A 26,963-nucleotide genomic window follows, 5' to 3' on the forward strand; every position below is an offset into this window, starting at 1 on the left:
TGAGAGCAGCTTCCATACCGTCCCGATCTCATACAGGCTGCCCGGGTACATCAAAACGTACTTACCCACAGACAAGTAACTCCCGCCTCCTACAACAATAAACAGGGTCGTCGGTTGGTTGTTCAAACTCACAGCAGAGCAGCACAAGGATCCACTCGTGATCGACCGTGGGTGTGGATCAGACGTGCGTAGAGAGCTGCAGCTCCCCTGGCGTTGCAGAGTTGGAAAATCTCTAAAAATGCCTACTTCCAAACTCACTTAAAGTAGTAGTAGACTACAGGGAAAAATCATGTTTAGCCCTGTTTTAAGGTTACTTATATATACCTCATATACAAAGGTTCAGATCAAAAAGTTGACAAAACTAGCACTTTTGAGAAAGTGGTAATTGCTCTACCACCGTTTTGGTCATACAATGGATGTGGGTGGGCACCGTGAAAATTCACTCAAAAAACATGTTAAACTCTCAATTTCAAAGACAAGAAACTCACCGAGGTGTTAGTTGGCGTTCTGACATATAATCCGCCATAAAGTAAGATTCTAGTTCATCCTGAAAGGCTTTTTTTTAATATTTAGCATAGAACTATTTAGTCGCAGCACATACCTGTGTAAACTTCCGCTTGAACAATAACAATAGCTACCGTAAGTAGTTCCGCTTCCTGAATCCCCTCTGCGGATTGATCTACACATCTACAACGGTCGCGTCAATACAAGTCAATGGATTTCATAAAATGATCAATAAGACCCTACAGGATTCATACTTTGCGGCGAATTTGATGTCAGAACACCAACGGACACCAATTACCCCCTCGGTGAGCTTCTTGTCTTTGAAATCGAGAGTTTAACATGTTTTTGAATGATTTTTCACGGTGCCCACCCACATCCATTGTATGACCTAAACGGTGGTAGAGCAGGTATCAACTTTCTCAAAAGTGCTAGTTTTGTCAACTTTTTGATCTGAACCATTGTATATGATCACAAGTAACCTTAAAACAGGGCTAAACATGATTTTCCCCTTTACTACTCCTTTAATGATGCCTTCTACTATAGCAATTTGAAATATGATTGTTTGAAACGGAAGGGTTCTGTCTTTGCTGCGAAAATTCAGATAGTTATTTCAATCTGTTAAATGCCATTTCAGTCACTTGCAAATTGTCTCACCATAGGTCTTTACCTTAAAGGTGGGGTAGGTAATTTGATGTCAACAAGGCCTCCGATTGTTCATCTTTTTTAAAAGAACCCCCCCCTCCCTCCTGTTAATCATGATGTAGTCCCTCCCTCCAAACATGACTGGTAAGTGTGGCGAGATAGAGATCCTGATTGGTCAATACATTCGGGCGCGGTGCATTATTTGAATCCAAAATACAGAGGCAGCGGTAAACATGGAGATCCAAGTTTATTCTCAGAGCATTTCTATTACTGACAGCTGAAAGGATATTATGCCAATTTTACCAAATAAAGCCAAAAGCAAACTACCTATCCCACCTTTAAGGTTCCTAAGAACACAACACAATGTAAGCAAATAATTTATTTTCTATGCAATTTTTCAATCATATAAACTACAGATCTTATTATTGACCATGAGGGAGATTGAGTGTAGGCTATAGGCTACTATTAGAATGTGCTTTTGATTCCTGGATCAGTGCCTGGTGTCCTCTCTGTATTAAAAAAAACATTTTGAAAATAGATTTCATGTGTTTTACTGTTTTTGGCTGATGGCGAAGGCACCAACACTAGGATTGTCGAATTCTCACTCAGTCGCATAACTTGTTGTCTGCACCACAAGAGGGCAGTCTTGTATCATTGGACGGAGGTATCAACCTTTCATGACAGAAGTTGAACCAACAGCATCATAATCATGGAGCTATAAAAAAAAAATCTGGAAAAGGCGTAAAAAATGGCATTACATTAGTTCCAGTGGAAGTTGCACCCAACGGCTGAAGCCAGCTTGCGTAGTAGCCAAGCTTTTTATTACAAGCTTTGGCACCAAAAAGCCTATTTCTCATAGCGCCTAATTTAAAAAGAAATGGCTGGGGAAGGAAACAAACATTTTTCTGGGTATCATTTAAAGTCAAGAACGACTCTTGTAATCATCAAGTTTTTAACCATTGGGCCCATTTTTTTTTTAGAAGCCACCAGGAGCCATATAAACCAGGTAGAAAACCTATTTTTCTATGCATTGTGAACTCTCAGTTCACAGTGCAGGCTCAGTGCACTGTCTTCTGGGGTCCGTTTCGGTGGCCAACCTTCTGCTGATTTAAAAAAAACAATTAAAAAAAAACTTTGTAGCAAGTAGAATGCTAGCAAAACAGCTTTGTGGCAAATTTATACATAATTAAAATAAGAAAATAAGACAGGGCCCAGAATAGATCCCTGCGGGACTTCTTTTGTGATGGACAGAAATTCTGATTGCGCATGAGCTGTTTTCACACATTGAGATCTCTCAGATAAATAGCTGTGAAATCAATACAGTATATAACCTATGTAAAAGAAGAGAATGGTCAACTGTCTTATATATCTATCTATACATAGGGCAGCACAGTGTTTTCTCTTGTCAATAGCTGATACTATATAATTTACAACTAGTGGTAGCCAAGATTGTGCTATGTTTTAGTCTAAAGCCAGATTGTTGTGGGCTCAACACAGTGTGTAAAGATAATTGGTTTTAGTTGATTATAAACCAATGACTCCATGATTTGTTTTCCTTTGCAACCCTAATCATGTGATCAACAAGGGAGATGGCCCGTCAGGAGAACAAACACCTGTGGTGAGTTTACACCTCCCTCCCCACACTCCCAGAGATGGCAATTAGTTCAAAGTTCAGTTCAGAGAGAGAACAGGTGTGCTGTCTAAGTGGTGAGATAGCAGGAAGACTAGTTAAGGCCTCTGGTTAACAAGCTTCAGTAGTGAACTTTGTGAAGCTTTATTGTCATTATACAAGTATAACAAAATGTCGTAAGAGCTTCCTCTAAAACAACTCACAACCACACAGCCACACACACAGAGGTTACACACATAGACCAACATAAGAGCATACTGTATATAAGAGCACGCAGAAAATTGCACAGTCCCATATTTCTTCCATCAATATTCCGTTCAGTCCGAGTTATAAGTCCCATAGGGTGATAGAGGGCGTGGGAGAGGAGTGTTTGTTCAGCTCCATGACAGCTCTAGGAAAGAAGCTGTTTCTCAGCCTGGAGGTGTGGGCTTTGAAAGCCCTATAACGCCTCCCGGATGTGAGCAGGGGAAGAGGTGGTGGGAGGGGTGTGCTTTGTCCTTCAGGATGCTGCCTGCTCGGCGTAGGCAGCGGGTCCTAAAGATGTCGTCGAGAGTGGGCAGAGGGAGTCTGATGATGTTTTCGGCAGTCTTTATGACTCTCCGGAGGGACTTCCTGTCAGCTTCCGTGCAGTTCGCATATCATGCTGTGATGTCAAGGTACTCCCAATGGAGCACTGGTGTGTTGTGCCTTTAATCAAATCAAATAAAACTTTATTTGTATAGCGCATTTCATACACAGAGGCAACACAATGCGCTTTACAGAGAGCAATGGGGGCGTGAGCATAGGTCCACCCCTACATATTCCAGAGGGAAGCAAATAAACAGTTTCACCCGTGGGCCAGAAAAGTGAGCTGTAAAAATCCTTCCCTGACCCCTCTCAACGAGACGATCGAGCAAGCTCCTGGAAAATGTTTGTCTCTTGGCTAAGAACATATACAGAGCAGTAAACATGTGCTTAATACTACATAATAGAGACATGACTAACAGTATAGTGCACAAATAGTTATAGAGAAATTGCCTACATGGTAGGCCATTATGTGTTAGCTATCCCTGTAGTCTCTATGATATTTAAGTGAATCATATAACAAAGCACATAAGCACTTAGCAGAACAGGCTCATAGAGAATGCCACAAAGCAGAGGTGGGGAGGCAGAAAGCAGAGAGCAAGGGTAAAAATGGGTGGGGTTGGCTGGATAGGGACAGCTGACGACACAGAATGGGAAGCTAGTCACAAGGACTGGTCACGGGGTGGCTTTGGCTCAGGAGGTAGATCAGACGATGGGTTTTTCAAAACGATGGGATTTTTCGCTCTGCTCTGCGCTAGGCTACCGTTAAGTGACCTTTTAGACGGTTTTTGTGGCATCGTCATTATTTTTTGAGGTAGTCTTCTTCAACTGCCATACAACTCCGCATAGCAAACAGCGCCCCATCTGGTTGGAAATCCTAGAAACTACCTCGAAAAATAATGACGATCACTTAACGGTAGTGCCGAGCTTTCAAAACCCATCGTTTGTTAGAATAGGCGTTTCTGCTTTGGTGAGTGGCTTTGAAATGTTTATTTGACACTTCTAAATATGAGCGCCAAGCGCCGCCAACTTGGTGACTATTTAAAAGTCAAAATGTCCTATGTTGGTAGAAAGGACTGTGGTAGCAGATGCTACGTCATCAGCGCACTCACAGTTCCTGAGAAGGGCTACCGTCCTACCAGTCCTGAACAAAAGCAAGCCAGCCATGCACATAAGCCAGGCTGGACCTGGCCTGGTTTACTTCAGTCCTTATTCCAGATTTGAAGAGTTTTACTCATTGCAAAAGTCAGGCTTACTCAGCTAGCCAGCTTTGTGAAATACCCCCCTGGTCTAGTTATAAGTCTGATGATCTCTGATGATAAGCAATGTGAGCAGCCCTTCTTCGCTCTTTTAGTCTCGTTTTGTGGGTGTAATATCCGATATGACCGCTGGAGGGAAGTGAAGAGAAAAACACTCCGGAGTTTCCTCACGAAGAGCCCTTCTTTGAACGTCACCCCTTCCGGAACAACGTTCTATCCTTTCCCCGTGCCGTCTGCGGACCAACGTGTTCTGCGAAAATGGCACTTTACAATTTTAAGAAGATTATGGTGGTCCCCACCTCAAAGGTACTTTTCTGTTCATTTTCATGGTTTATGAATGTGTTAATGATGAAGCAGTATGTGTGTTTGCTTCGGATAGTTAATTTAGACGCGGAAAATATGTTAAGAATCGTTCCGGATGTGTGCGCTTTGAGACACGTGTTGTGTTTTTTGGGAAGCAGTTAAAACCCAATTTGACTTGTCAGTCGTTTGACACAGCTTGGAAATTGTCTAATCGAATTTGTTGACAAGTCTGAAACATTATACTTGTGATTTTGTTGACCGAAGGCAAATGTGTAGCTTCTTTATATAACTGTTTGTTTACCTAACATTTAAGTCCCTTGTTCACTGTCTTTTTTTAAATCTAATAATAATTCTATTATTAATACTAATACTACGTGTTTTTCTGTCCCGTTTTCTTATCAGGACTTTATCGACATCACTTTATCTAAAACCCAAAGGAAGACCCCAACAGTAGTCCACAAACATTATCAAATCCACCGCATCAGACATTTTTACATGCGCAAAGTGAAATTCACCCAGCAAAACTACCATGACAGACTCAGTCAGATCCTAACAGACTTCCCCAAGTTGGACGTAAGTTATAATTTGTGAAAACCTATTTTTCCAATTATGAAAAGGACTCCTAAAAATGACTCTCTGACGACTTTTTGCTGTGCTGTTATCCTCCACAGGATATCCATCCATTCTATGCCGACTTGATGAATGTCTTGTATGACAAAGACCACTACAAGCTGGCTTTGGGACAGATAAACATTGCCAAGAACTTGATCGACAAGTAGGCATCACGCAATCCAGCCATTTCCTTCTGTGTACAGTACACCTTTACAGTGACATCCATAATCTGGATGGATTCAGGTCTGTCCTCCAGTCTAATATGTTTTTTTTATTACTTTTGCAGTGTTGCCAAAGATTATGTCCGTCTCATGAAGTATGGAGATTCTCTGTACCGCTGTAAGCAGCTGAAGAGGGCCGCTCTGGGTCGCATGTGCACCATCCTGAAACGTCAGAAGCAAAGCTTAGAATACCTCGAGCAAGGTGAACTTATAGTCCCAGTTCATTTAAATAAGTGTTAGCTACATGCGTGTTTATTATGAGTAATGTCTTGAGTATTAAGGTTATTTGTCTTGGTTAAAACGTACTTACTGCAGATGTTCAGTTGTTTGTATCAACAAAAGGCGTTGAGATTATTTGTGTTTGTGTTTACAGTGCGCCAGCATCTTTCCCGTTTGCCCACCATCGATCCCAACACTCGAACTCTGTTGCTCTGTGGATATCCCAACGTGGGCAAGTCCAGTTTCATCAATAAGGTAAATAAAACAACCTGTAGTCTTACTCAAGGTAGATACGCTTATGTTAATAGTCATTGCATTTTTTCTGAACTAACACGATCAATTTTAAGATATGCTTTAAAGATGTGTGTCAAGATCCTATTTCTACATCAAATGATCACAGGTGAAGTGTAATTGTCTTCTCAGGTCACCAGAGCTGATGTGGATGTTCAGCCCTATGCTTTCACTACCAAGTCCCTGTTCGTGGGACATATGGATTACAAGTACCTTCGCTGGCAGGTAAGAAGCCCTTTTAGTAAACACACTGACACAGCAGCCAGCCATAAACAGAACAATGTATCTCTCCATGTTCACACACTTATTTGTACTAGGTTCGTTTTGTTATGAAACGTAATTACCTGTCAGTGAATGAACACCTAGACCCCCCTGGAATAGTTGAAATGTTTAATACAACAACAATAATAACAATAATAATAAACTTTATTTGTATAGCCCCTTTCATCTCATTTCATTTCAGCTCAAAGTGCTTTACAACAGAGAATGTACATGCATGGAGTGCTTCACATAAAATAGACATAAAATAAACAAAAATCAGGAAAACAAGATGGAAGATAAAACGCAATAAAAGATAAAGATAAGAATCAAGTAAAATACAGTGTAAAATGACAATTTAATAAAAAAATATTGTACTGGACATACGTATACATTAAAAAAGAAAGAAAAGTGCAGTAGTCTGCAAGTGCAAAAGGAGCTAGTTAAAAGCTAAAGTGAAGAGATACATTTTTAGCTTTCTTTTAAAACTATTTAGCAAGCTGGCTTCCCTGATATCTATAGGTATTGTGTTCCATAGCTTTTGGTCCATAATTGACAGGCTGTACTCCAGATCGTCTTCCCACTGTTGCTGGGAACTTCTAGTAAACCAGCTGTGGACGATCGCAGTGTTCTTGAAGGCACGTAGTTAAGAAAGGAGTTAGCAATGTAGCTTGGTCCTCGCCCATTAAGGGGTTATAAGGAGGACGACCTTAAAATCAACTCTAAATGTTATGGGAAGCCAATGCAGAGCAGCTAAGACCGGACTAATGTGCTCTCTTAATGTCTAGTCCTAGACATAGAAACGTCTATCGCCACCATGATCAGCGAACTGTGTTATCGGCCTCCCTCCTGCGGCTCTAGGTGGTCGACACCCCGGGGATCCTGGACCACCCGTTGGAGGAGAGGAACACCATCGAGATGCAGGCCATCACAGCCCTGGCCCACCTGCGTGCCGCCGTGCTCTACATGATGGACGCCTCGGAGCAGTGTGGCCAGACCCTGGAGCAGCAGCTGGAGCTCTTCAACAACATCAGGCCCCTGTTTGCCAACAAGGTCAGAGCCTTCCAGATCATCTGTGGAATAGCTTAGGTTTAAGAAGGTGTGCAAATTAAGTGTGCAAAAGTTTTTTGGGGTGTTTTACTTTGTACTCTTCATATTTCTGTATAAAGAAGCAATTTCAGGCTGCATAAGACAGGTTTGATGGCTGGTTTATACAATTACAAAAAAATAACAATCTAATTTCCTACAGCCTCTGCTTGTCATCGCCAACAAGTCTGACGTCAAGAAGATCAGTGAACTGTCTGAGGAGAACCAGGTTGGTAGTTCTAGCCCATGTGATCTCTGTGATATCGGCCTTATATGAATGTTTTAATCACTTTTTAATTACAACGTATTACTCACCCATGTCTCTTGCCCAGTTTGTTTTGGAGTGGCTTTGCGATGCTGTCTGGACTAGTTCATGATGTTTTTCCCTTTGTTATCTTAGAAAATCTCTGTGATGTCGGCCTTATATGAATGTTCCCTTTTTAATTATTGCAACGTATTACTCACCCATGTCTCTTGCCCAGTTTGTTTTGGAGTGGCTTTGCGATGCCGTCTAGGACTGGACTAGTTTATGAGGTTTTCCCTTTGTTATTTAAGAAAATCTTTGCCGACATCACGGCTGAAGGCATCCCTGTCATTGAGACGAGCACGTTGACAGAGGACGGCGTGATGCAGGTGAAAACAGAGGTGAGCACTGCAGTCCACTCAACAGGGCCGCCTGCCGGCAGCATGTTTGTCATTTGTGTTTTCAATGAGACAGTTTTCACTCCATCCCGTCCCAATCCCACAAAGAAACGAATCCCGTCCCGATCCTGGAAAAATGACCAGCATGCCTCCTGCTCCCATCCCACTCCTGTCTTTTTCCCTCTTTAATTTTTTTGTTGAGGAAGTCTTTAAGCAAAGCAATGTTTTGTGTTGGCCAAAAGGCTAGTTAACATCTGTAGTCCCTAGCGAGATGTTACAACGGCTTCTGATTTGATGATCTGGCCAAACTTTTCTTTGATTACTTTATGCTTTTTTTGGCCAGTAGGTTAAGATGGCACGTGACTTGGCAGTAAAGAACAGTTCACCTGTGGAAATGCACCTACACAGCAGTTTATATCGTAGCGCGTCTCGGCTAACTAAGAGGAAGAGTGAGACTCATCCTCTTTTAAACTCAACCAAGTCCGGTTTTATTGTCGGACGCAGCGAACAGTAGAAAGTAGAGTGACATCAGAACAGAACTGTAGATATAACTTGGAACATTCCCAAGCAACCGATAGCTCCATGGCAGCAACGAGGAAGAAGCAGACAGGAGATAATAGAAAAATAATAGTGTTTATTTATATTAGAAAGGCACATTTTTGTATGTAAAGAACAAGACCTGTTCATTATGTTTCCCGTTCAATCCCGTTTATTTTTTGTCCTGTGCCTGTGACTGTCCCAATCACGTCAGGCATTGTGAAATTGACTCCCGAAAAAATGTCTGCCTCTATTTTGAATACCTCTTTAACAAATGTTTTCCTGAACTCCAGGCTTGTGACAGACTGCTGGCCCACCGTGTTGACGGCAAAATGAAGGGCAAGAAGGTCCATGATGTCCTCAACAGATTGCATTTGGCTGTGCCTGCTAAGAGAGATGAGAAGGTAAATATTGCCTGTGTTGAGATGCAAGTTATGCAATTCCACACTTAACCCCATGCAATGAAGTAATACTTATTTTTGTCAGTCTTTCAAATACTTAAAACCCACCACAGTGTCTGAAATATGCAGAAATTGAAAGTATGTGAAAGTGCTACAAAACCTTGTTGTCAATTTTAGGACAGACCACCTTTCATCCCAGAGGGGGCTTTGACGCGTAAGAAAGCAATGGAGATGGATGTTCCCAAACCGAAACGCAAGCTGGTATGTTTTTTGTATATCGGAAAATTACAGAATATGGCATAAACAGCTGATAAGATCAACTTTTGCGAATCCTCACAGTCTTAACGGTTTACCTTTTCTATGCAGTGTGAAGTAAAAAATGTCCATCTTTGAATGGTTTTACTAAATGTCATTTTTGATATCCTTTCACAGGAGAGGGATCTCGAGATGGAGCTTGGAGATGACTATATTTTGGACCTACAGAGTATGTATATACAATATTTTACTCAAGACAGTTTAAAGTCGCAATGAAATGAAAAAAGCATTCTGTCCCATTTTGGTTCACATAATTGGTCATAGTGTTCACCTATTCAACGATGTATGCCCAAAAATTACATAATTCTACTTTTCTTGTAATCTTATATCAAAGTATATAATTTCTTACTTCCTGGAAAACAGTAGGTCACGTGCAATTACGACAACAGGTACCTGTTTGATTTTAGGCCAATAATCTCACCACATCCACCCGTCAATCAACGCTATTCTTCTATCGAATCTGTCTAAAGTACTTAAAACCCGTCCACTTGTCGATGTTCCAATCAAATTCCTCTTAACATATGTCCCACCCTCATAGCTCGTTTGCGTCGAAAATACGTCAAACTACGGAAGTTAGATCTCAAACGTCCGTTTCAGTGCGACTTTAACCCATACCTTTCTGCTTACCCGGGGGTGGATTTGAACCCCGGTCTCCATTTTAACCAACTACTAGCTAGCTCTTCATTGGTGTGGGTGGACGGTATTTATACTGGGAGAGTTTAACCAACAACTCGCTCCCTACTCGCGACTCACAAGGACTGCTTCACACGGTTACAACAGCAGATCATGTCTTGTTCATGCCATGCTGTGCACGGCTATCTACAGCGCCTGTCGTGTTGTCTTTCAGAATACTGGGATCTGATGAACGAAGACGAGAAACAAGATATTGTTCCTGAGATCTGGGAGGGCCACAACATCGCAGATTACATCGACCCCGAGATCATGAAGGTGAGCGGGGGACGGCGGCGTCGTCGGTGCCTTCTGAGGGGGTTAGGCTAGGCACGGCGGTCTGCCGTGACACCGGGTGATCCAACACACCCCTCCCCATGCTTTCACAGAACCTGGTGGAGCTGGAGAAGGAGGAGGAGCTGAAGGAGAAGGCCGGGGAGTACGACTCCGACGAGGAGAGCGAGGACGAAGAGATGCAGGAGATCCGCATGCTGGCCAAACAGATCCGGGAGAAGAAGAAGCTGAAGATCGTCGCGTCCAGAGATAAGGATGTGCACGGCCCCAGAATGCCCAGGACTGCCACCAAGGTACGAAAAGAGTTCATTGTGGCCGTCGATGAACTGAGCGCTCGTCACTTCTGTTGGCCAATCAATCTGACTATGTGGGTGTCTTGCAGGTTCAAAGGAAGACCCTGGAGAAAGAAATGGGAGATCTTGGTCTGGACATGACTGATAAGAATGCTGTAAGTTTATTATTTCACGGGCGAGCCTGATGCGTGCGTGTGTGTGCGTGTGTGTCAGCCATTACCGCGTATGTTTGAGTCAAGTGCACTAGCACCCCAGTATGACAAATCTGACTTCTTCTGTATGACTTCTTCTGTTCTTTCAGAGTCACTACGCAGACAACGCCCGTAGGTCCCGGAGCGTGGCCAAGAAGCGCAAGCGCGAGGTCTCTGTCGCGCCCACTTCTCGAACCCGCAGCCAGAGTGCCTCTAAGCCCCCTCGCGACCAGTCTGGTGTGCGCGATGCCAAGGTACGCAATGCAAAAAATGTCTTCTCAAGACATCAGCACAGTGGTAGATTAGTAGGGCGTTTCCCCATAGATGTGCAAACCTTGTACGAGATTTGGTCGTGGCTCGAATTAAGCCTTCGTCTCCCTCCACAGATGGCGAGGAAAGCCAAGAAGATGATGAAGCACTCTCAGAAGGACATGAACCGCATGGGGAAGAAGGGAGAGGCAGACAGACACGTCTTCGATCTCAAGCCCAAACATCTGTTCTCGGGAAAGAGGAAGTCTGGCACCAATGATCGCAGATAAACATGGCTACTTGGTCATCTGTCCTAACTTGGCTGTGTAGAGCAGGATACGTCGAAGTCCACATTGTATACCTTTCTCTGAGATGAAAACCATGAGCATAAATCTCTCCCTTTTCTGTATTATCTTTAATATTTAGTTATGTGACACCGAAGTGTCATTTCCTGTAAGAGGCTGCACCACAAAATAGGGGGTGTGCAGAGAGCTATAGACTTAAATCATCTTTGTATTTGTCACCTATACTCTCAAACAGCTGTTACCAAGCTTGATACAAAAGTCTTGATGTAGATTACAGTAGCAGGTTAATGTCCTGTACATATTGTTCGTAATCTGCAATGGACATTTGATGGAAAATCTTTTCCTAAAACCATTGAACCAGAACTGATTATGATAGAGGGCAATATGTTGTTAAAACATAAAATATTGGTGATGCTGCAAAGGGGACTGAATAAATAACAAATATGATCTGTCAACCAGTGCTTCCTTGTCAAATTAATGATTATTATTGGTCTAATGTTTACTTTGCATAATGTTTATAATTCAAACACAATTGACAACGAACACATTTTCCCTCGGATCAATATTCAGTATCAAACTGTCTTTTAACTTCAGACAGCTGGCAACATACGTGTAGAGAACGTTGCAAGCAGAGAGAGATCCTTGAACCTGGTCAGACATGGAGCTCGGAAGTAGGCGTGACTTGTGTAAACGCCTGGATGAAGCTAACCAAGGCGGCTCAGCGCGGAAAGCTCTAGCTGCTGCTTGACAGCGGGACAGACGCCAGCAAGGACACTGAGTGAGACAAAAACACAGAGCTGGTTCCAACAACTTGGAGCCAGTGCAGAAAAGGCAGCTTTACCCAAGTCAGAGGACATAAAGGGGGTCTGTAGAGTGAGCCAGTCCATATACCTTGTAGAGTATGGATTTAGATTTGGAATAGTTCCAACATTGATGTGAGATATAGAGGCAGCTTTCCAGTTAAAGCCTTGAAAATAAAGAGATACCAATGTCTTTTTCTTCTAATTTCTAAAGACGGCCAACCAACTCTGTCAAATAAGATACAATGGTGTGTATAAAATGTATCATCAGTAATGAATCTAATAGCAGAGTGATATACAGAGTTTAGAGGTACCAGATCAGTAGCTGCATCATTGCCATATATAATATCATCATCTAGCACAGATAAAAAAATACAGCCTCTACAATTCTTCTACAATAATTTTCAAGCTCTCTTACTAAGAGTAACTTCGATTTGGTGGACATCTTTGGTGGACCATCACCCCCCCCCCCCCCCCCCCATTCTATTGTGTCTCACTCCCTCCCCCCATTCTACCCATGATGTATTGTTATGTGGAGGCAGTACAAGCCTACCAGGCCCATTCTACCCATGATGTATTGTGTTATGTGGAGGCAGTACAAGCCCACCAGGCCGGCCTGGCTACCAGGCCCATTCTACCCATGATGTATTGTTATGTGGAGGCAGTACAAGCCTACCAGGCCCATTCTACCCATGATGTATTGTTATGTGGAGGCAGTACAAGCCTACCAGGCCCATTCTACCCATGATGTATTGTGTTATGTGAAGGCAGTACAAGCCTACCAGGCCGGCCTGGCTACCAGGCCCATTCTACCCATGATGTATTGTGTTATGTAGAGGCAGTACAAGCCTACCAGGCCCATCCTACCCATGATGTATTGTGTTATGTGGAGGCAGTACAAGACTACCAGGCCAGCCTGGCTACCAGGCCGTACCGTTGGTGTAATTCCCTCCACCACCACTAGGCGGACCCTGCCCCCGCTCGCTGAAACCTGCACCGTCTCAGATTGAAAGTTGAACTCTGAAGAGAGACGTTCGTTTCTTCTCTGCTGGAAAATGGTCGCACGACACATCATTTATACAAGAACTTGGAATAAACGTTTGCATATCTAGCCGTTATTGTAAGTATTTGGAGTCTCTAGTCAGCTAGCTAGTGCTAAGTAATGTCAGCTGTCTTGTGTGCTTGCTGTTGTGATATGTCTAAGAGGTGCCATAGCTAGCTACAGTAGGTGCTAGGGCTAGGTAGCTAGCTAATGCTAATTTTTAGCAAGCTAGCTGTCAGTCTAGCTGGTCACGACCTACAGCTTTGCTAAGCTAAGTTAGCTAACAACAATTTACAATGTGCGTTAGCTAAGACAGAGCTAGATGGCTAAGTATCACACAGATCAGAGCTAGCTGGCCAAGGACCAGACAGATCAGAGCTAACTGGCTAGCTAGCTGCATCCCTGGGACATCTGTCCATTCACACCTTGTCATGACTTGCTCAGTAACGGGACTGTATCGGATCATTAGGATGGCATGCTACCTAGCTAGTTAATCTACAACCTAAATGTCATCTGAATAACGAGTTCCACACATGGCATAATATGAAGCATAGCTGTCTTCTTCAAGGTCAATCATTTCATGTATGTATGTCAGGTTTCATTAGTTTTCTAGCTATGTCATTAGCTGTGTTTGTTTAAGCTACTCTGTGAAATGAAATACAACAAATGCACAATGTTATTAACAAAGGTTTTGTAATGCTTGTTTACTTATTCAAAACGGACTCAGTTTCTTCCTAGGTTTTCTAACGATTGCTGCCGTGAATCTCTCCCCCTCAGGTGTGTGTGAGAGGAGGGATGCCTGTAGAAAGTGGGAGCAGTGCCGCCGCCCGCCAGGCCAAACAGAAGCGCAAGTCCCACAGCCTGTCGATCCGCAGGACCAACAGCACCGAGCAGGAGCGCACAGGCCTACCCCGAGACATGCTGGAGGGACAGGTGAGAGCAGCAGGAGCGCACAGGCCTACCCAGAGACATGCTGGAGGGACAGGTGAGAGCAGCAGGGCCCAGGCCTACCCAGAGACATGCTGGAGGGACAGGTGAGAGCAGCAGGAGCACACAGGCCTACCCAGAGACATGCTGGAGGGACAGGTGAGAGCAGCAGGGCCCAGGCCTACCCAGAGACATGCTGGAGGGACAGGTGAGAGCAGCAGGGCCCAGGCCTACCCAGAGACATGCTGGAGGGACAGGTGAGAGCAGCAGGAGCACACAGGCGTACCCAGAGACATGCTGGAGGGACAGGTGAGAGCAGAGAACCAAGGAGAAACCAAGACAGTTTTTTTTATGTGCGATTCACGATCGACTCATTTCATCATCTGTACCACGTGAGTTCATTCAGAGAGAGTTAGGTCGTACATAGGGCGTGAACTTTGTTTGATGGAAAATAAGTGCTGCTAGTGCTTCTATAGCTAGTTGGTTAGCTGTGGGCCTGCCGCTTTTTCTGTTACTGCACGGTAAGTACCATTAAGCCCACTGTTTTAAAATCACAAAATAGTCTGGTAGCTTCTGGGACAGTCTGGGGCTATGTGAGAAGGGTCAGTGCACGGTGCCTATGTCAGTTCAAAGCAAATGGAGTCTAACCAAGCCATTTCCCACATCGCTTATTTCATTAATGATGGGAAGTAGGCTAATAGCTGTGTAGATGCTTAGGCAATAACATACATTAAAGTGAAACCAGTTTGTTAAACACAGTCTGACTCAAGAAATAACAGATTGAGAAGCCAGGGGCCCCTCCTCTCCAATCCATTAAAGAGGCACAGTCACGCTTGTTTAAGTTAATGATATTTGGATTAAATGCTCAAATTCTGTGTGGGGGCTGTTTTAAAACCACTGTCAGTTTAACCATTTCCCTACACAGAAGATGGAATGGCGGAAAACCCCCAAAGGGTGACGTCACCAGACGTGTTTGCTCTTTGATGAATTTCAGCAGAATTTCAGCATTTAATCCAAATAATATTAACTTTAACAAGCGTGACCGTGTCCCTTTAAACTCTGTAATTTGAAAAAATATATATATAAAATTTGAATTTAACAAAATGCGTCATGAGTCTTTATTTCCTCAAACAGAAAGAGTAGGGAAGCTTTCACAGTCCCTTCATATCTCCTCATCACCTCCTCCTCCCTCCGGGCGAAGGTTTCTCACACTGCAAACTCAACCAGGAGATTAGGCCCTTGGCTCTCATTCGCTAAATCCCATGTCAGGTGTGGGAACCAAGTCGCTGCCTACTTGGAAGCAGCAGTTGAGCTGCTTAAGGAAAAGCGGATAGCTACAACTCACACTTTCTTCTTGCCTTGTTTCTCCGTGTCATACGTTCTAAACGGGGCGGATTCTGTTTGGCTTCATTTCAAGTTGAGCCAGTTGGTGTTGAGAAGCGATGGAGCTTTTTGCTTTTAATACTGTGGGAAAATGGGGGGTACACCACTTAATCCATATCTTATGACTTTTTGTTTTTACTTGCTTTGAACGGTCATAGTCTTTTGATAATCTGGACACCTACTTCAGGATGGAGGTAAGTTAGTTATTAAGAAACGTTGACTGTGGTAGAATATAGTTTAATGTGGTATAGCCTGTTAGATAGTTACTAGATACTAGACTAGTAGTTGATGTTACACAGTTCTAGCCTACCGTGTCCAATCTGTTTTACCTCACAAACGTTTTCCTCAATTATTATCAATGTTGGGTCAAATACTATGCTTTTAGAACTGCTTGCTTTTTGAGTAGGAACGATGTTTTCTTTTAGAATTTTACCTTTCAGATTCTGAATTCAGATTCAAATGTGTCTGAGCTGTATCATTTGAGCCAGTGTACTCAGGCTGTATGGTTAATGTGTGCACTCTGGCATACTTGTCCTTTTCAACAACATCCAGCCTGGTTACTGTCTGCTGGTTACTGTCTGCTGCCTTTAACTCCAAAACTGTGACCTGGTCAAACATATAATATAGACCTGTATCAGAGTAGGACATCTTACTTGGGTCGCAATAGGGTTCTGTTCATTCTTTTATCTGCTTTATAAAACTGATTAACTGTTTCTGATTCATATTGTGTGTCTAGTGGTAATCATCACCTAAATGTATTGTAAATTAGAGCCCAACTATCACAGTCAGTGTAGCTGGTAATCACAGAGAAACATTGAAGGGCAAACACTGACTATAGGCTAGTGGTATATAAACGCGTCAAATTAAATTTGCGGTTGAACGTTTATAATGATGCCCCCTCACAGCACTGCTTGTAATGGCAGGTACTAACGTGCACATCCATGAAAAGCCTTTGTAAATGAACCACTTAGTTGGTTTAGTGGACTAGAATACACTGTAGAGCTAGCAATTAGAAGAGTTGTAAGTGTAATATCTGGCCAAACAGACCTGTTTATACTATTATTATTTTATAACAATGTTCTAAACGATATGGGCCAGTGGTTCAGGCCAGTGACTTTGAAAAGCCATTGGTCCAGGTGGCCTTAAGGTCAATCCCTCAAGAGCAAACCAACGTATAAGCTATGAAGGAATGTGCTCTGAGTGGTCTAACTGTGTGTATTCAAGCAATGTTTATTCAGAATAATCGTTGCACCCTATCCTATAAGCATTTGATGTATATTGATGTCAAAGCAAATCTATACAAATCTGTGAAAGCTTTGGTGTAAATAAGCTCATGTGGCCCCTCAAGTAGCTTATGAAAAGTTAGTAGCACCGGTGGATAATGTGATAATGTTAGTCTGGAGGCCTGTAGTTACTGGATTTGTTTGTGTCGATGTCCCTATCCTATTTGGACTCAACTCTGTTCTGCTTTTTAATAGCATTAGCATCAAATGACCTATTAAACCAACATAGATTTATATAGCATCCTGTACAAATATAGCATACTGTTGTACATGTTTCTGCTTTGTCTCTTACATCTGCCCACATCTCATCTGATATCGAACCTCTATCCCAATGTAACATTGCACTCAATTGGTTTTTGTTTCTGCAGGACTCCAAATTGCCCTTGTCCTTGAGGAGCAACCTTCTGGACCTGTTCGGCCAGATCGAGAGGGAGTTTGAAAACCTCTACATAGAGAATATTGAGTGTAAGTACAGACCAGCGGCTGGTGAACAACATTCACATGTCTGGTGTGTCTGGTGTGTGTATGTCTGTCATGTGTGTTGTGTCTGGTCTGGTGTGTCTGTCTGTCATGTGTGTTGTGTCTGGTCTGGTGTGTCTATGTCTGTCATGTGTGTTGTGTCTGGTCTGGGTGTGTCTATGTCTGTCATGTCTGTTGTGTCTGGTCTGGTGTGTCTGTCTGTCATGTCTGTTGTGTCTGGTCTGGTGTGTCTGGTGTGTCTATGTCTGTCATGTCTGTTGTGTCAGGTCTGGTGTCGTAGGCGTGAGTTAACGTCGACCATTTTAAAATAGTAAGTGTTAATGTTTTCTTGAATTTGATGGGCTTACATTTAACAAAAAATACCATGTATACAGTGTGTGTGTGTATATATATATATAATATATATAAATATATATATATATGTGTGTGTGTGTGTGTGTGTGTGTGTTTTCCCAACACTTTCCCCCACACTTTCCCACAGACCCCCTGTAATTATGCCAAGGACCACAGGGGATCCACGGACCCCTGGTTGTAAAAACCCTGCTCTATGTTCTCAGGGTGATATCTGAAGGATGAGTCCATCACCATCATTAGTACTTGGTTGCTGTATGTATTTTCAGTGCGCCGGGTGGTGGAAACCCTCAACGACCGCTTGACCGCTGAGGGACAGACCATGGAAGGGGGGGATCTGACCAAGGGAGCGCTCAAAGCTAAAGGTTCGATACTCACAACGTTTCTGTCAACATTTCTATAGTACGACAGCTTCATCTTCTCCCAAAGAGGCATAGCCTGACCGCCACGAGGACTCTGATATTGACTTGTAACATTGTTGTGTCTATGTTTTCTCTTTTTCCAGCAAGTCATAGCACAAGCCAACTCTCTCAAAAACTCAAGACTACTTACAAGGCTTCTACAAGCAAGGTAAAGATCATATCTTCATTTCCAGCTTGCGTAATGTTTGTGAATTCAATTTCTGAATCTCTTAAAAAAACAAACAAAAAAAAACTTTTCTGTAAATCAATACCAGGCCGTAACACTGCCGAAACGTTGTGGAATGTAATATTGAAACGGGTTGTTTTGATGACATTTCCAAATGGCTTTGGATTGTAAACAAATGGCAATGCTCTCTCTCTCTCGCCCGTCGCTGTAGCGCTCGCATTCTTTCCACGGCAGAGTAGGTGGACCCCGCAACTTCGCGGTGGGGAGCTGGGAGTTGTGGGGTGGAGGTGGAGACTCATGGGTAACGTCTTCATTTCCCCCGTGCGCTAATATGCATGAGCAGCCCACCCACGGGGTTGACCCAGCATCTCCAAGACAGCTGGTGATTCAAATGTACGACTGCATTTTTTTGGAATCGTTTTTTTTTGCGAGATGTTAAAGACACTAATCGGTATCTCCCACAAACGAAAGCTTTCCAAATAAGCCGCATGCGTAATCTGTCATATTGGGATTTTTCGCACCAGGTTACACGATGGAAGCCTTGAGAATTCCTTGGCTGTGTGAGCTCGCAGCTCTTCGACATGCTGTTTGTAATGCTCAGGATGAACTTCGATCACATTGTCTTTATAAACATAAGAACACCTCGTTTATAAACATAAGAACACCTGGTTGAACATCAGCCCTAACTCTCTCAACCCACATCATAAGATGAAGCCACAACTGCCCCGTACTTTGCACTCAATCCGAAGATGTCCCATTTAGAGAGGGCACCTTGCTATGGCTTTAAGCAGTGACGTTCACGGGTGTTAAGCAACAATTTGATTTGCCCATTGCAGTCCACAGACCGCCGGTGTAGCCCGTATACTGCTGGGGGACTTAGCTGAGACAATTTGCCAGGTTATAGCGGCTGATTTGGCAAAGCTGTGCGGTATTTAACACTGCCTCATGCTTGTGGCCCCATGGCTAAACGTAGCATGGTGAGCAGCACTGCCGAGTTCTATTTGGTTCTGGATTCAGCTCTTTTTAAATGTAGAATAGGCTAGGTGTTTCAGATGATTAATTTTCCTATTTTAAGTAACATGTCACATTTCATCGATTTGTCACATGTTTTTGTGTTCATGTTCAGTTTTTTGGTTGTCTTATGTTTTTATGTTTTTATTTTTTATTTTTAACCACTTAGTGGTTTGTGATATTTATGACTTTTGCCTTCTTATGCCCTTTTCCCCTCCTGCTTTTTACAGCTGGAAGATGTTAAGTGGTTTGTTTCCAGCGCCCGACAGAAGTCCAGCTTGTATTATCCCAATCTTAAACGTAAACATCTTATATCAGCAGGATGTTGACGATAACCATTTGCCTATTATTTCAAGTTTTTGTTCTACTATAAACTGCTTAATGTATTCTTTATCCCCCTCACGTAATGCGTATTCTCTTTTCACAGCTGCCCATTAAAACTCCAGTTTTGATTAATGTGATGCATTGACGCGTGCCCGACTCCTGACTGTGTTTTCAGTTTGACAAAGAATAAGAATCTAAACCAGCCGAGCTTCTTGGCTTCTGGTTCCCTGGCTGACCCTCTTCCCTCACCAACCCTCCCCCCCTCGCTGCTCTCCCTGCTCCCTGCTGCCCCCTGCTGGGCGTTTACCCCTCTGAGTCTAACACACTCCCCCCCCCCCTCCCACACACACACAGATTGTGTCCAGTTTTAAAGCCACCACGTCTCGCGCCGTGTGCCAGCTGGTGAAGGAGTACGTGGGCCACAGAGACGGCATCTGGGACCTGAGTGTCACCAGAGTCCAGCCGGTGGTCCTGGGGACCGCGTCAGCAGGTGACTACAGCCGTCTTTCGTGGAACTTTATTTGACTTGACTTGCTTTACTTTTTTCCCCACTGCGCTTTCTACCGTAATAGAATCCCCCTAAATGTAACGTGATGTCATTTAGTACAGAGGGGGTCACACATATGAACACAAACACAAAACTGCTTTTCTAGATCTTGTAATAACTAAGATATTCGCTGAATTTTTTTACATAAAGTCTGCAAATGTATAAGTTTGTGCCAAATCACAAACATCATTATTGGGCTGAGTCGGGCAGAGTGAAGAGCTACAGTAGACAGCCATGTTTATACCTTCTAAGCGGTTATTGTGAATGTCCAGAAGACGTCATGGTGTCGAGGAGAGACAACCATGTTAGACACGCTTGAAACTGATGCTCCATTATTCTCAGCCTGGCCTTTGATTCATTGTTCCAACGATGTCAATTGGTGTGTGTGTGTGTGTGTGTGTGTGTGTGTGTGTGACGGTCTAGTAACAATTGCCTTCAGACGTTCATGCTTAAAGGTACCCAATGTAGTTTTTGACCACTAGTATGCACTCTAGAGCAAATTTGAGAAGGTGGTCCCCGAAAATCGCGTACTACGTCATTGCGTCAATACACGGAGCACATAATAGTGACGTTTCACACATCTTTGTTGTTTTCAAAACATTAGCTAAATATCATTTTGCGAAGAAATTAAAAGGTAGGAAAGACATTCAAGTGGTTCAACATGTTTATTACACTACAAGGAACCATATAATCGAGGAATTTCGAAAATAAACAAAGAACGGATTGTTTTAATTCACGTTTCGTTGGGTACCTTTAAACCTGCGCAGGGGGAATACATTACAATTGCTCAGTGGGCCTGAATGACTATGATTGAATGAGGCTGGTTTAAATGATCCCACGTGCTGCGTGTCCACAGATCACACCGCCATGCTGTGGAGCATTGAGACAGGGAAGTGCCTCCTCAAATACGTGGGTCACCAAGGATCAGGTGAGACATTATAGACGCCCATGTAATTGTCACGTACAGTGTATGAATTGATCAATTCATGTTGCGTGTTCATTGTGGTTGAAATTCATCAGCAAAATTGTAGTGTAGACTAATGTGTTGTGATGCGTGTCAATGTTTATCAGCGAAAATATCTGTTTTCTTTGTCAACTCCCTCTCTAGTCAACTCTATCAAGTTCCACCCCTCTGAGCAGATGGCGCTCACAGGTAAAGACGCGTCTCGAGATTAAAAGTGACCACGGAGAGCAAGGGGAAGTGTATGAGCAGCACATTTATTTATTTAAAGATGGCGTACTGGGATGGCTGTAGGTTTTGTGTTTTTCCCCTCTGAGCGTGTCCCTGTATGTCCTCTCCCCTAGCCTCTGGTGACCAGACAGCCCATATCTGGAGATACATGGTGCAGCTGCCCACCCCACAGCCCGTAGCGGACATGAGTGTAAGCAGGGACCCCCCCGAGTCAACTCACCCCAACGCCCACAGTCCTTCCCCCATCACCTCAGCTCTAGGCTCCACTAGGGTTGAACAATTCGGGAGTATTCGCAAACTTCCCATGGGAATTAACGGGAATTTATGGGAATTACTGGTGATCAACAGGAATACTGGAAAACAGAATTTAATGTTAATTCTCATTAATTTCCAGTTTATTCCCGTAATTCCCATAAATTCCTGTTGGGAATTTTGTGAATATTCCTGGAGTTTTGCAACCCTAGACTCCACTGATTTCCAGGCGATTATTTCAAATAACGGTTGCCAACTGTCAATAGTAGGTCTGGCTGTAGCATAGACCAGTAGGGGTTAGTGTCTGCGTGTATGAGAGACAGTGCTTCTTGCGCTGGGCCCTACTACAGTGTTGTATGTGTGTGTCTGCGCCTGCCTTGTGTGTGTGCTTGTGCGTGTGATGTGTGTGTGACGTGTGTGTGCCACCGCGGCAGGCGCCCTGCGACGACGACGTCGACTTCTCCGACAAGGACGAGGCGGACGGCGACGGCGAGGGGCCCAGCGAGTGCCCGTCGGTGCGCGTGGCGTCCACCACCCTACGCAGCCACCAGGGCGTGGTCATCGCCGCCGACTGGCTGGTGGGCGGCAAGCAGGTGGTCACCGCCTCCTGGGACCGCGCCGCCAACCTCTACGACGTGGAGACCTCCGAGCTCGTCCACTCGCTGACCGGTCAGTCACTCACACTGCAACAACTCAGCAAGCATCTACATGCTAGAGCCAGTTAGCTTCTGTAGTTATTGAACCGTAATTTACTGTAATTTTTATTTCACCGTAGCCAGTTAGGTAGCCGGCTGTATGCAAATAACATATTTAGCCAGCAGGGTTGGGTTCAATTCAGAATCGAGCTGAGAATTGCTTTGAAATTCCACACAAACAATTCCTATCCGAATGTAAATCATATATTCTAATCAAACATGTAATCTCTGAACTGACTGAATTTATTGAGTGAAAGTACCAGTAGAAAGTGTACCACCCTGTAGCTGATGTGTAACCAAGCCTCACTGTGCGTGCGCGTGCGTGTGCGTGTGTGTGTGTGTGTGCGTGTGTGTGTGTGTGTGTGTGTGTGTCCAGGCCATGACCAGGAGCTGACCCACTGCTGCACCCACCCGACCCAGCGTCTGGTGGTCACCGCGTCCAGAGACACCACCTTCCGCCTGTGGGACTTCAGAGACCCCTCCATCCACTCTGTCAACGTGTTCCAGGGACACACAGAGTCAGTACCTACACACACACACACACACACACACACACACACACACACACACACACACACACACACACACTTCAGAGACCCCTCCATCCACTCTGTCAACGTGTTCCAGGGACACACGGAGTCAGTACCTACACACACACACACACACACACACACACACTTCAGAGACCCCTCCATCCACTCTGTCAACGTGTTCCAGGGACACACGGAGTCAGTACACACACACACACACACACACACACACACACACACACACACACACACACAGAGTCAGTACCTGTCCCTCACACACACACACACACACACACACAGACACACACACACACACACACACACACAGAGTCAGTACCTGTCCCTCACACACACACACACACACACACACACAGACACACACACACACACACACACACACACACACACACAGAGTCAGTACCTGTCCCTCACACACACACACACACACACACACACACACACACACACACACACACACAGACACACACACACACACACACACACACTTCAGAGACCCCTCCATCCACTCTGTCAACGTGTTCCAGGGACACACGGAGTCAGTACCTACACACACACACACACACACACACACACACACACACACACACACTTCAGAGACCCCTCCATCCACTCTGTCAATGTGTTCCAGGGACACACGGAGTCAGTACACACACACACACACACACACACACACACACACACACACACACAGAGTCAGTACCTACACGCACACACACACACTTCAGAGACCCCTCCATCCACTCTGTCAACGTGTTCCAGGGACACACGGAGTCAGTACCCACACACACACACACACACACACACACACACACACAGAGTCAGTACCTACACACACACACACACACTTCAGAGACCCCTCCATCCACTCTGTCAACGTGTTCCAGGGACACACAGAGTCAGTACCTACACACACACACACACACACACACACACACACACACACACACACACACACACACACACAGAGAGACCCCTCCATCCACTCAGTCAATACCTGTCCCACACACACACACACACACAGTCAATACCTGTCACACACACACACACACACACACACACACACACACACACACACACACACACACACACACACACACACAGTACCTGTCCCACACACACACACACACACACACACACACACACACACACACACACACACACACAGTACCTGTCCCACACACACACAGACACTTTCAGTATGGCATCTCTATAGACGACTAGACGTGATGCTTGACTTAGCAGAATCAGGAAACGGCTCCGGCTCCTTCCCCCAATCTCCTCCCAGCAAAACTGAACCGTAGAGCCGGCTGTCACAGTCCTTCTGACATCCCTGCGTAGGAAGTGTTCATCATATCTTTGGTCACGGCAGGCCTTGATTTCATGCCTGAAAGCATATCGCCACCAGTAATCTTGACATTAATTAGCCCGTATTAAGCTGTGTGTCCATTTAGATTAAATGGGCTAGATTCAGTCTGCCATAGATGAAGAGGAGTCAGTCCCGAATGTCCCAAAAAGTGTCCAGGGTGTCCTTTCGTCTGACGATGTGCGTCGTCCGTCCCCCCAGCACGGTGACGTCGGCCGTGTTCACCGTGGGCGACAACGTGGTGTCGGGCAGCGACGACCGCACCGTCAAGGTGTGGGACCTGAAGAACATGAGGTCGCCCATCGCTACCATCCGCACCGACTCGGCAGTCAACAGGTGAGGCGGAACACGGAGGTTCCAGTCGGGGGATCGGCGTTCTCTCTCGGTTCCGCTGAAAATTAGAATATTGTGGAAAGTTTGTTATTTTCCGTTATTTTATTCAAAAAGTGACATTTCATTACACATGAAGTGAAATATTTCAAGGCTGATTGCCTCCATGCCATGCTCCACGTTGATGCAGTTATTTATATATAGCAAAAGGAGCTCCGACCAAGTATTGAGTGTATAAATGAACTAATACTGAACATACTGTACAATCATAAAGATTAAAACAAAAAAGGCTTGAAATATTCACTTTGTGTAATGGATGTAGAATACATGAAAATTTCTCAGTTTTTTCCCCCAATTAAATTACGGAAAATAATGGACTTTTTCCCACTATTCTAATTTTCTAAGATGCACCTGTACTGTATATGGTTTGGGTTGAAAGGCCCTAGATGTCTTGGATGTTGTCGGTTGTCATGACGCCTCATCGTGGTCCCTCTCCCCCATCTAGGATAAGCGTGTCAGCAAACCAAAGAATCATCGCTCTTCCCCACGACAACCGACAAGTCCGTCTGTTCGACATGTCCGGCGTGCGGCTGGCTCGTCTCCCGCGCAGCAACAGACAGGTAAGGGGGCGGAGCCTGTAGGACCGACCCGGCGACACACGCCTTTTGTTTATCTTTTATTCCATATCGAGTCAGATCAATAATAGCTGATAGATCCTTTACTCGACCCTAGTCTGAGCCAGACGGACTTAGTCCGTCTCATCTGATCCGTAAAAAAGAGTGGGGGTACTGGACTCCCGGGTCAGGGTCCAGTTACCCACACACCCGTGTGTCGGCTACGCTGGTGAACGTACGGAGTGGCGGCGTGTTAACGGTGCCGGTCGTGTCCCGCTGCCTGGCAGGGTCACCGGCGCATGGTGTGCTGCTCCGCATGGTGCGAAGAGAACGCCACCGTCAACCTGTTCAGCTGCGGCTTCGACCGGCAGGCCATCGGCTGGAACATCAACGTCCCCGCCCTGCTGCAGGAGAAGTGACCAGGGGGGCGGAGCTAGGGGAGGCTCCCACCTCCGGGTGGGGGGGGGGGGGCGGGTCAGCCTGCTCACCGGGCACCACCAACACCACCGCCACTGATCTGAGCTCATCCCAGATCAGCCGCAATCCCTCTCTCAGGCAGGGAGGGGGCGCTCTTCTTGTTGTCTCACATGTTCTCTCTCTCTCCAGTGTGCACAGTCTGCATGGATTATCCACTGTGTGTGTCTGTGTGTGTCTGTGTGTGTCTGTGTGTGTCTGTGTGTGTCTGTGTGTGTGCGTGCGCGCGTGCGAGATGTGAAGACATGAGTTTTTACTCACCTTTTATTTTGTGAGTTTGCTGCTGGATAAAAGAGCACCGTGACACAAGTGAGGGGGAGAGGGCCGGGCGGTGGGCGGAGTTTCCAACACGCCTACTGTAGGCAATGTTTGATGATGATGATGATGATGATGATGGGTATTTCCTGAAGACTCGTGTAAAATGGCGCGCCTCTGTTCCGTGCCCTTCTAACCAGCCAGCTCAGACGTGGAGACTAGTCGTGTTTCCGTGCCACACTCTGGCTTTTCGACAAAGTCGACCGGTCCAGACAGCGCCCGTCTGGAAGGCGGCACCGGTCCGCTTTTTTAGGAAGACGAAAGCAATTAGCTGTTACTGTTTCATACATCGTTATATCGTTCGGAATGTCGTTGCGTATGTTGTACAGAATTGACACAATTCTTCCTAGACGTGCCATTTTAAAAGACCTGGGTTCAGGTGGGGCTTGCTTGAACTTCACCGTTTTGAATAGCAATTCGATGCGTGCGTTATCGTGAATGAGTCTTCGAGGGCGAGGCTATGTGAAATCGCTGTTGGATATAACTTATGAACAATATTAAATGTGATATTTAGTATTTACTGAACAGTGGCCCTATTTGTCAACGTTGAGAAGTTGTTACTAGCAGCTGTTACCGCTGCCACATTTGTACTGTAATTGCGTACAGTAACTAAGCAAGATCTCGTAAGAGCGCTCCAATGCAATAGCTGTAGACCAATCCGTTTATTGGCTCAGAGATCATGGTTTTAATGTCGGCCAAAAGAACAAAACAAAGAATAGAAACAAGCAACAAAGATAATGTTGTCAGAAACATTTTGATGTTAATATTACAAAGTACCTGTGTCTGTTTCTCAGTGGCGTGAATATTTTGAGCGTATTCGTCATCCAGAATTACAGCCGTGACATTCCTGCTGTGGTATCTAACTAGGACTGTGGTACTGTACTGTATTTGTCTTGAATAGACCCCATAAGTACAGTGTGTGACAAACAAGCCAATGTGACTGCAGTCGTTGTCAT

At 44.7% G+C, this 26,963-nt stretch overlaps 2 protein-coding genes across 2 annotated transcripts; both read left to right on the top strand.

The window, feature by feature from the left end:
• Nucleotides 1–4,829: 4,829 nt before the first annotated feature.
• gtpbp4 (GTP binding protein 4) lies at nucleotides 4,830–11,934 on the top strand. Its single transcript, XM_084457786.1, has 17 exons — nucleotides 4,830–4,905; nucleotides 5,305–5,475; nucleotides 5,574–5,677; nucleotides 5,801–5,937; nucleotides 6,109–6,209; nucleotides 6,378–6,470; nucleotides 7,365–7,556; nucleotides 7,753–7,818; nucleotides 8,145–8,234; nucleotides 9,062–9,172; nucleotides 9,347–9,430; nucleotides 9,602–9,653; nucleotides 10,332–10,432; nucleotides 10,543–10,740; nucleotides 10,830–10,895; nucleotides 11,042–11,185; nucleotides 11,318–11,934. The coding sequence occupies exons 1-17, from the start codon at nucleotides 4,858–4,860 to the stop codon at nucleotides 11,468–11,470; spliced, it is 1,911 nt and encodes a 636-aa protein (XP_084313912.1). The 5' UTR covers nucleotides 4,830–4,857; the 3' UTR covers nucleotides 11,471–11,934.
• A 1,411-nt stretch (nucleotides 11,935–13,345) lies between these two features.
• LOC311325726 (WD repeat-containing protein 37) lies at nucleotides 13,346–25,637 on the top strand (the record flags this gene model as incomplete). The annotated part of the gene is made up of 14 exons (XM_084458468.1): nucleotides 13,346–13,405; nucleotides 14,105–14,260; nucleotides 17,289–17,385; nucleotides 18,021–18,116; nucleotides 18,257–18,321; nucleotides 20,029–20,164; nucleotides 21,078–21,149; nucleotides 21,330–21,374; nucleotides 21,527–21,603; nucleotides 22,100–22,334; nucleotides 22,737–22,878; nucleotides 24,476–24,610; nucleotides 25,110–25,224; nucleotides 25,506–25,637. The coding sequence occupies exons 2-14, from the start codon at nucleotides 14,123–14,125 to the stop codon at nucleotides 25,635–25,637; spliced, it is 1,485 nt and encodes a 494-aa protein (XP_084314594.1). The 5' UTR covers nucleotides 13,346–13,405; nucleotides 14,105–14,122.
• Nucleotides 25,638–26,963: the final 1,326 nt, after the last annotated feature.

The sequence above is a fragment of the Borostomias antarcticus genome, assembly GCF_949987555.1.
Source record: "Borostomias antarcticus genome assembly, chromosome: 24".
NCBI lineage: Eukaryota > Metazoa > Chordata > Actinopteri > Stomiiformes > Stomiidae > Borostomias > Borostomias antarcticus.

Coding starts and splice junctions, on each gene's coding strand:
- gtpbp4 (XM_084457786.1), top strand. CDS start 4,858: ATGGCACTTTACAATTTTAAGAAGATTATGGTGGTCCCCACCTCAAAG. Junction 9,654..10,331: donor CTATATTTTGGACCTACAGA/GTATGTATATAC, acceptor GTTGTCTTTCAG/AATACTGGGATCTGATGAAC. Junction 11,186..11,317: donor CTGGTGTGCGCGATGCCAAG/GTACGCAATGCA, acceptor CTCCCTCCACAG/ATGGCGAGGAAAGCCAAGAA.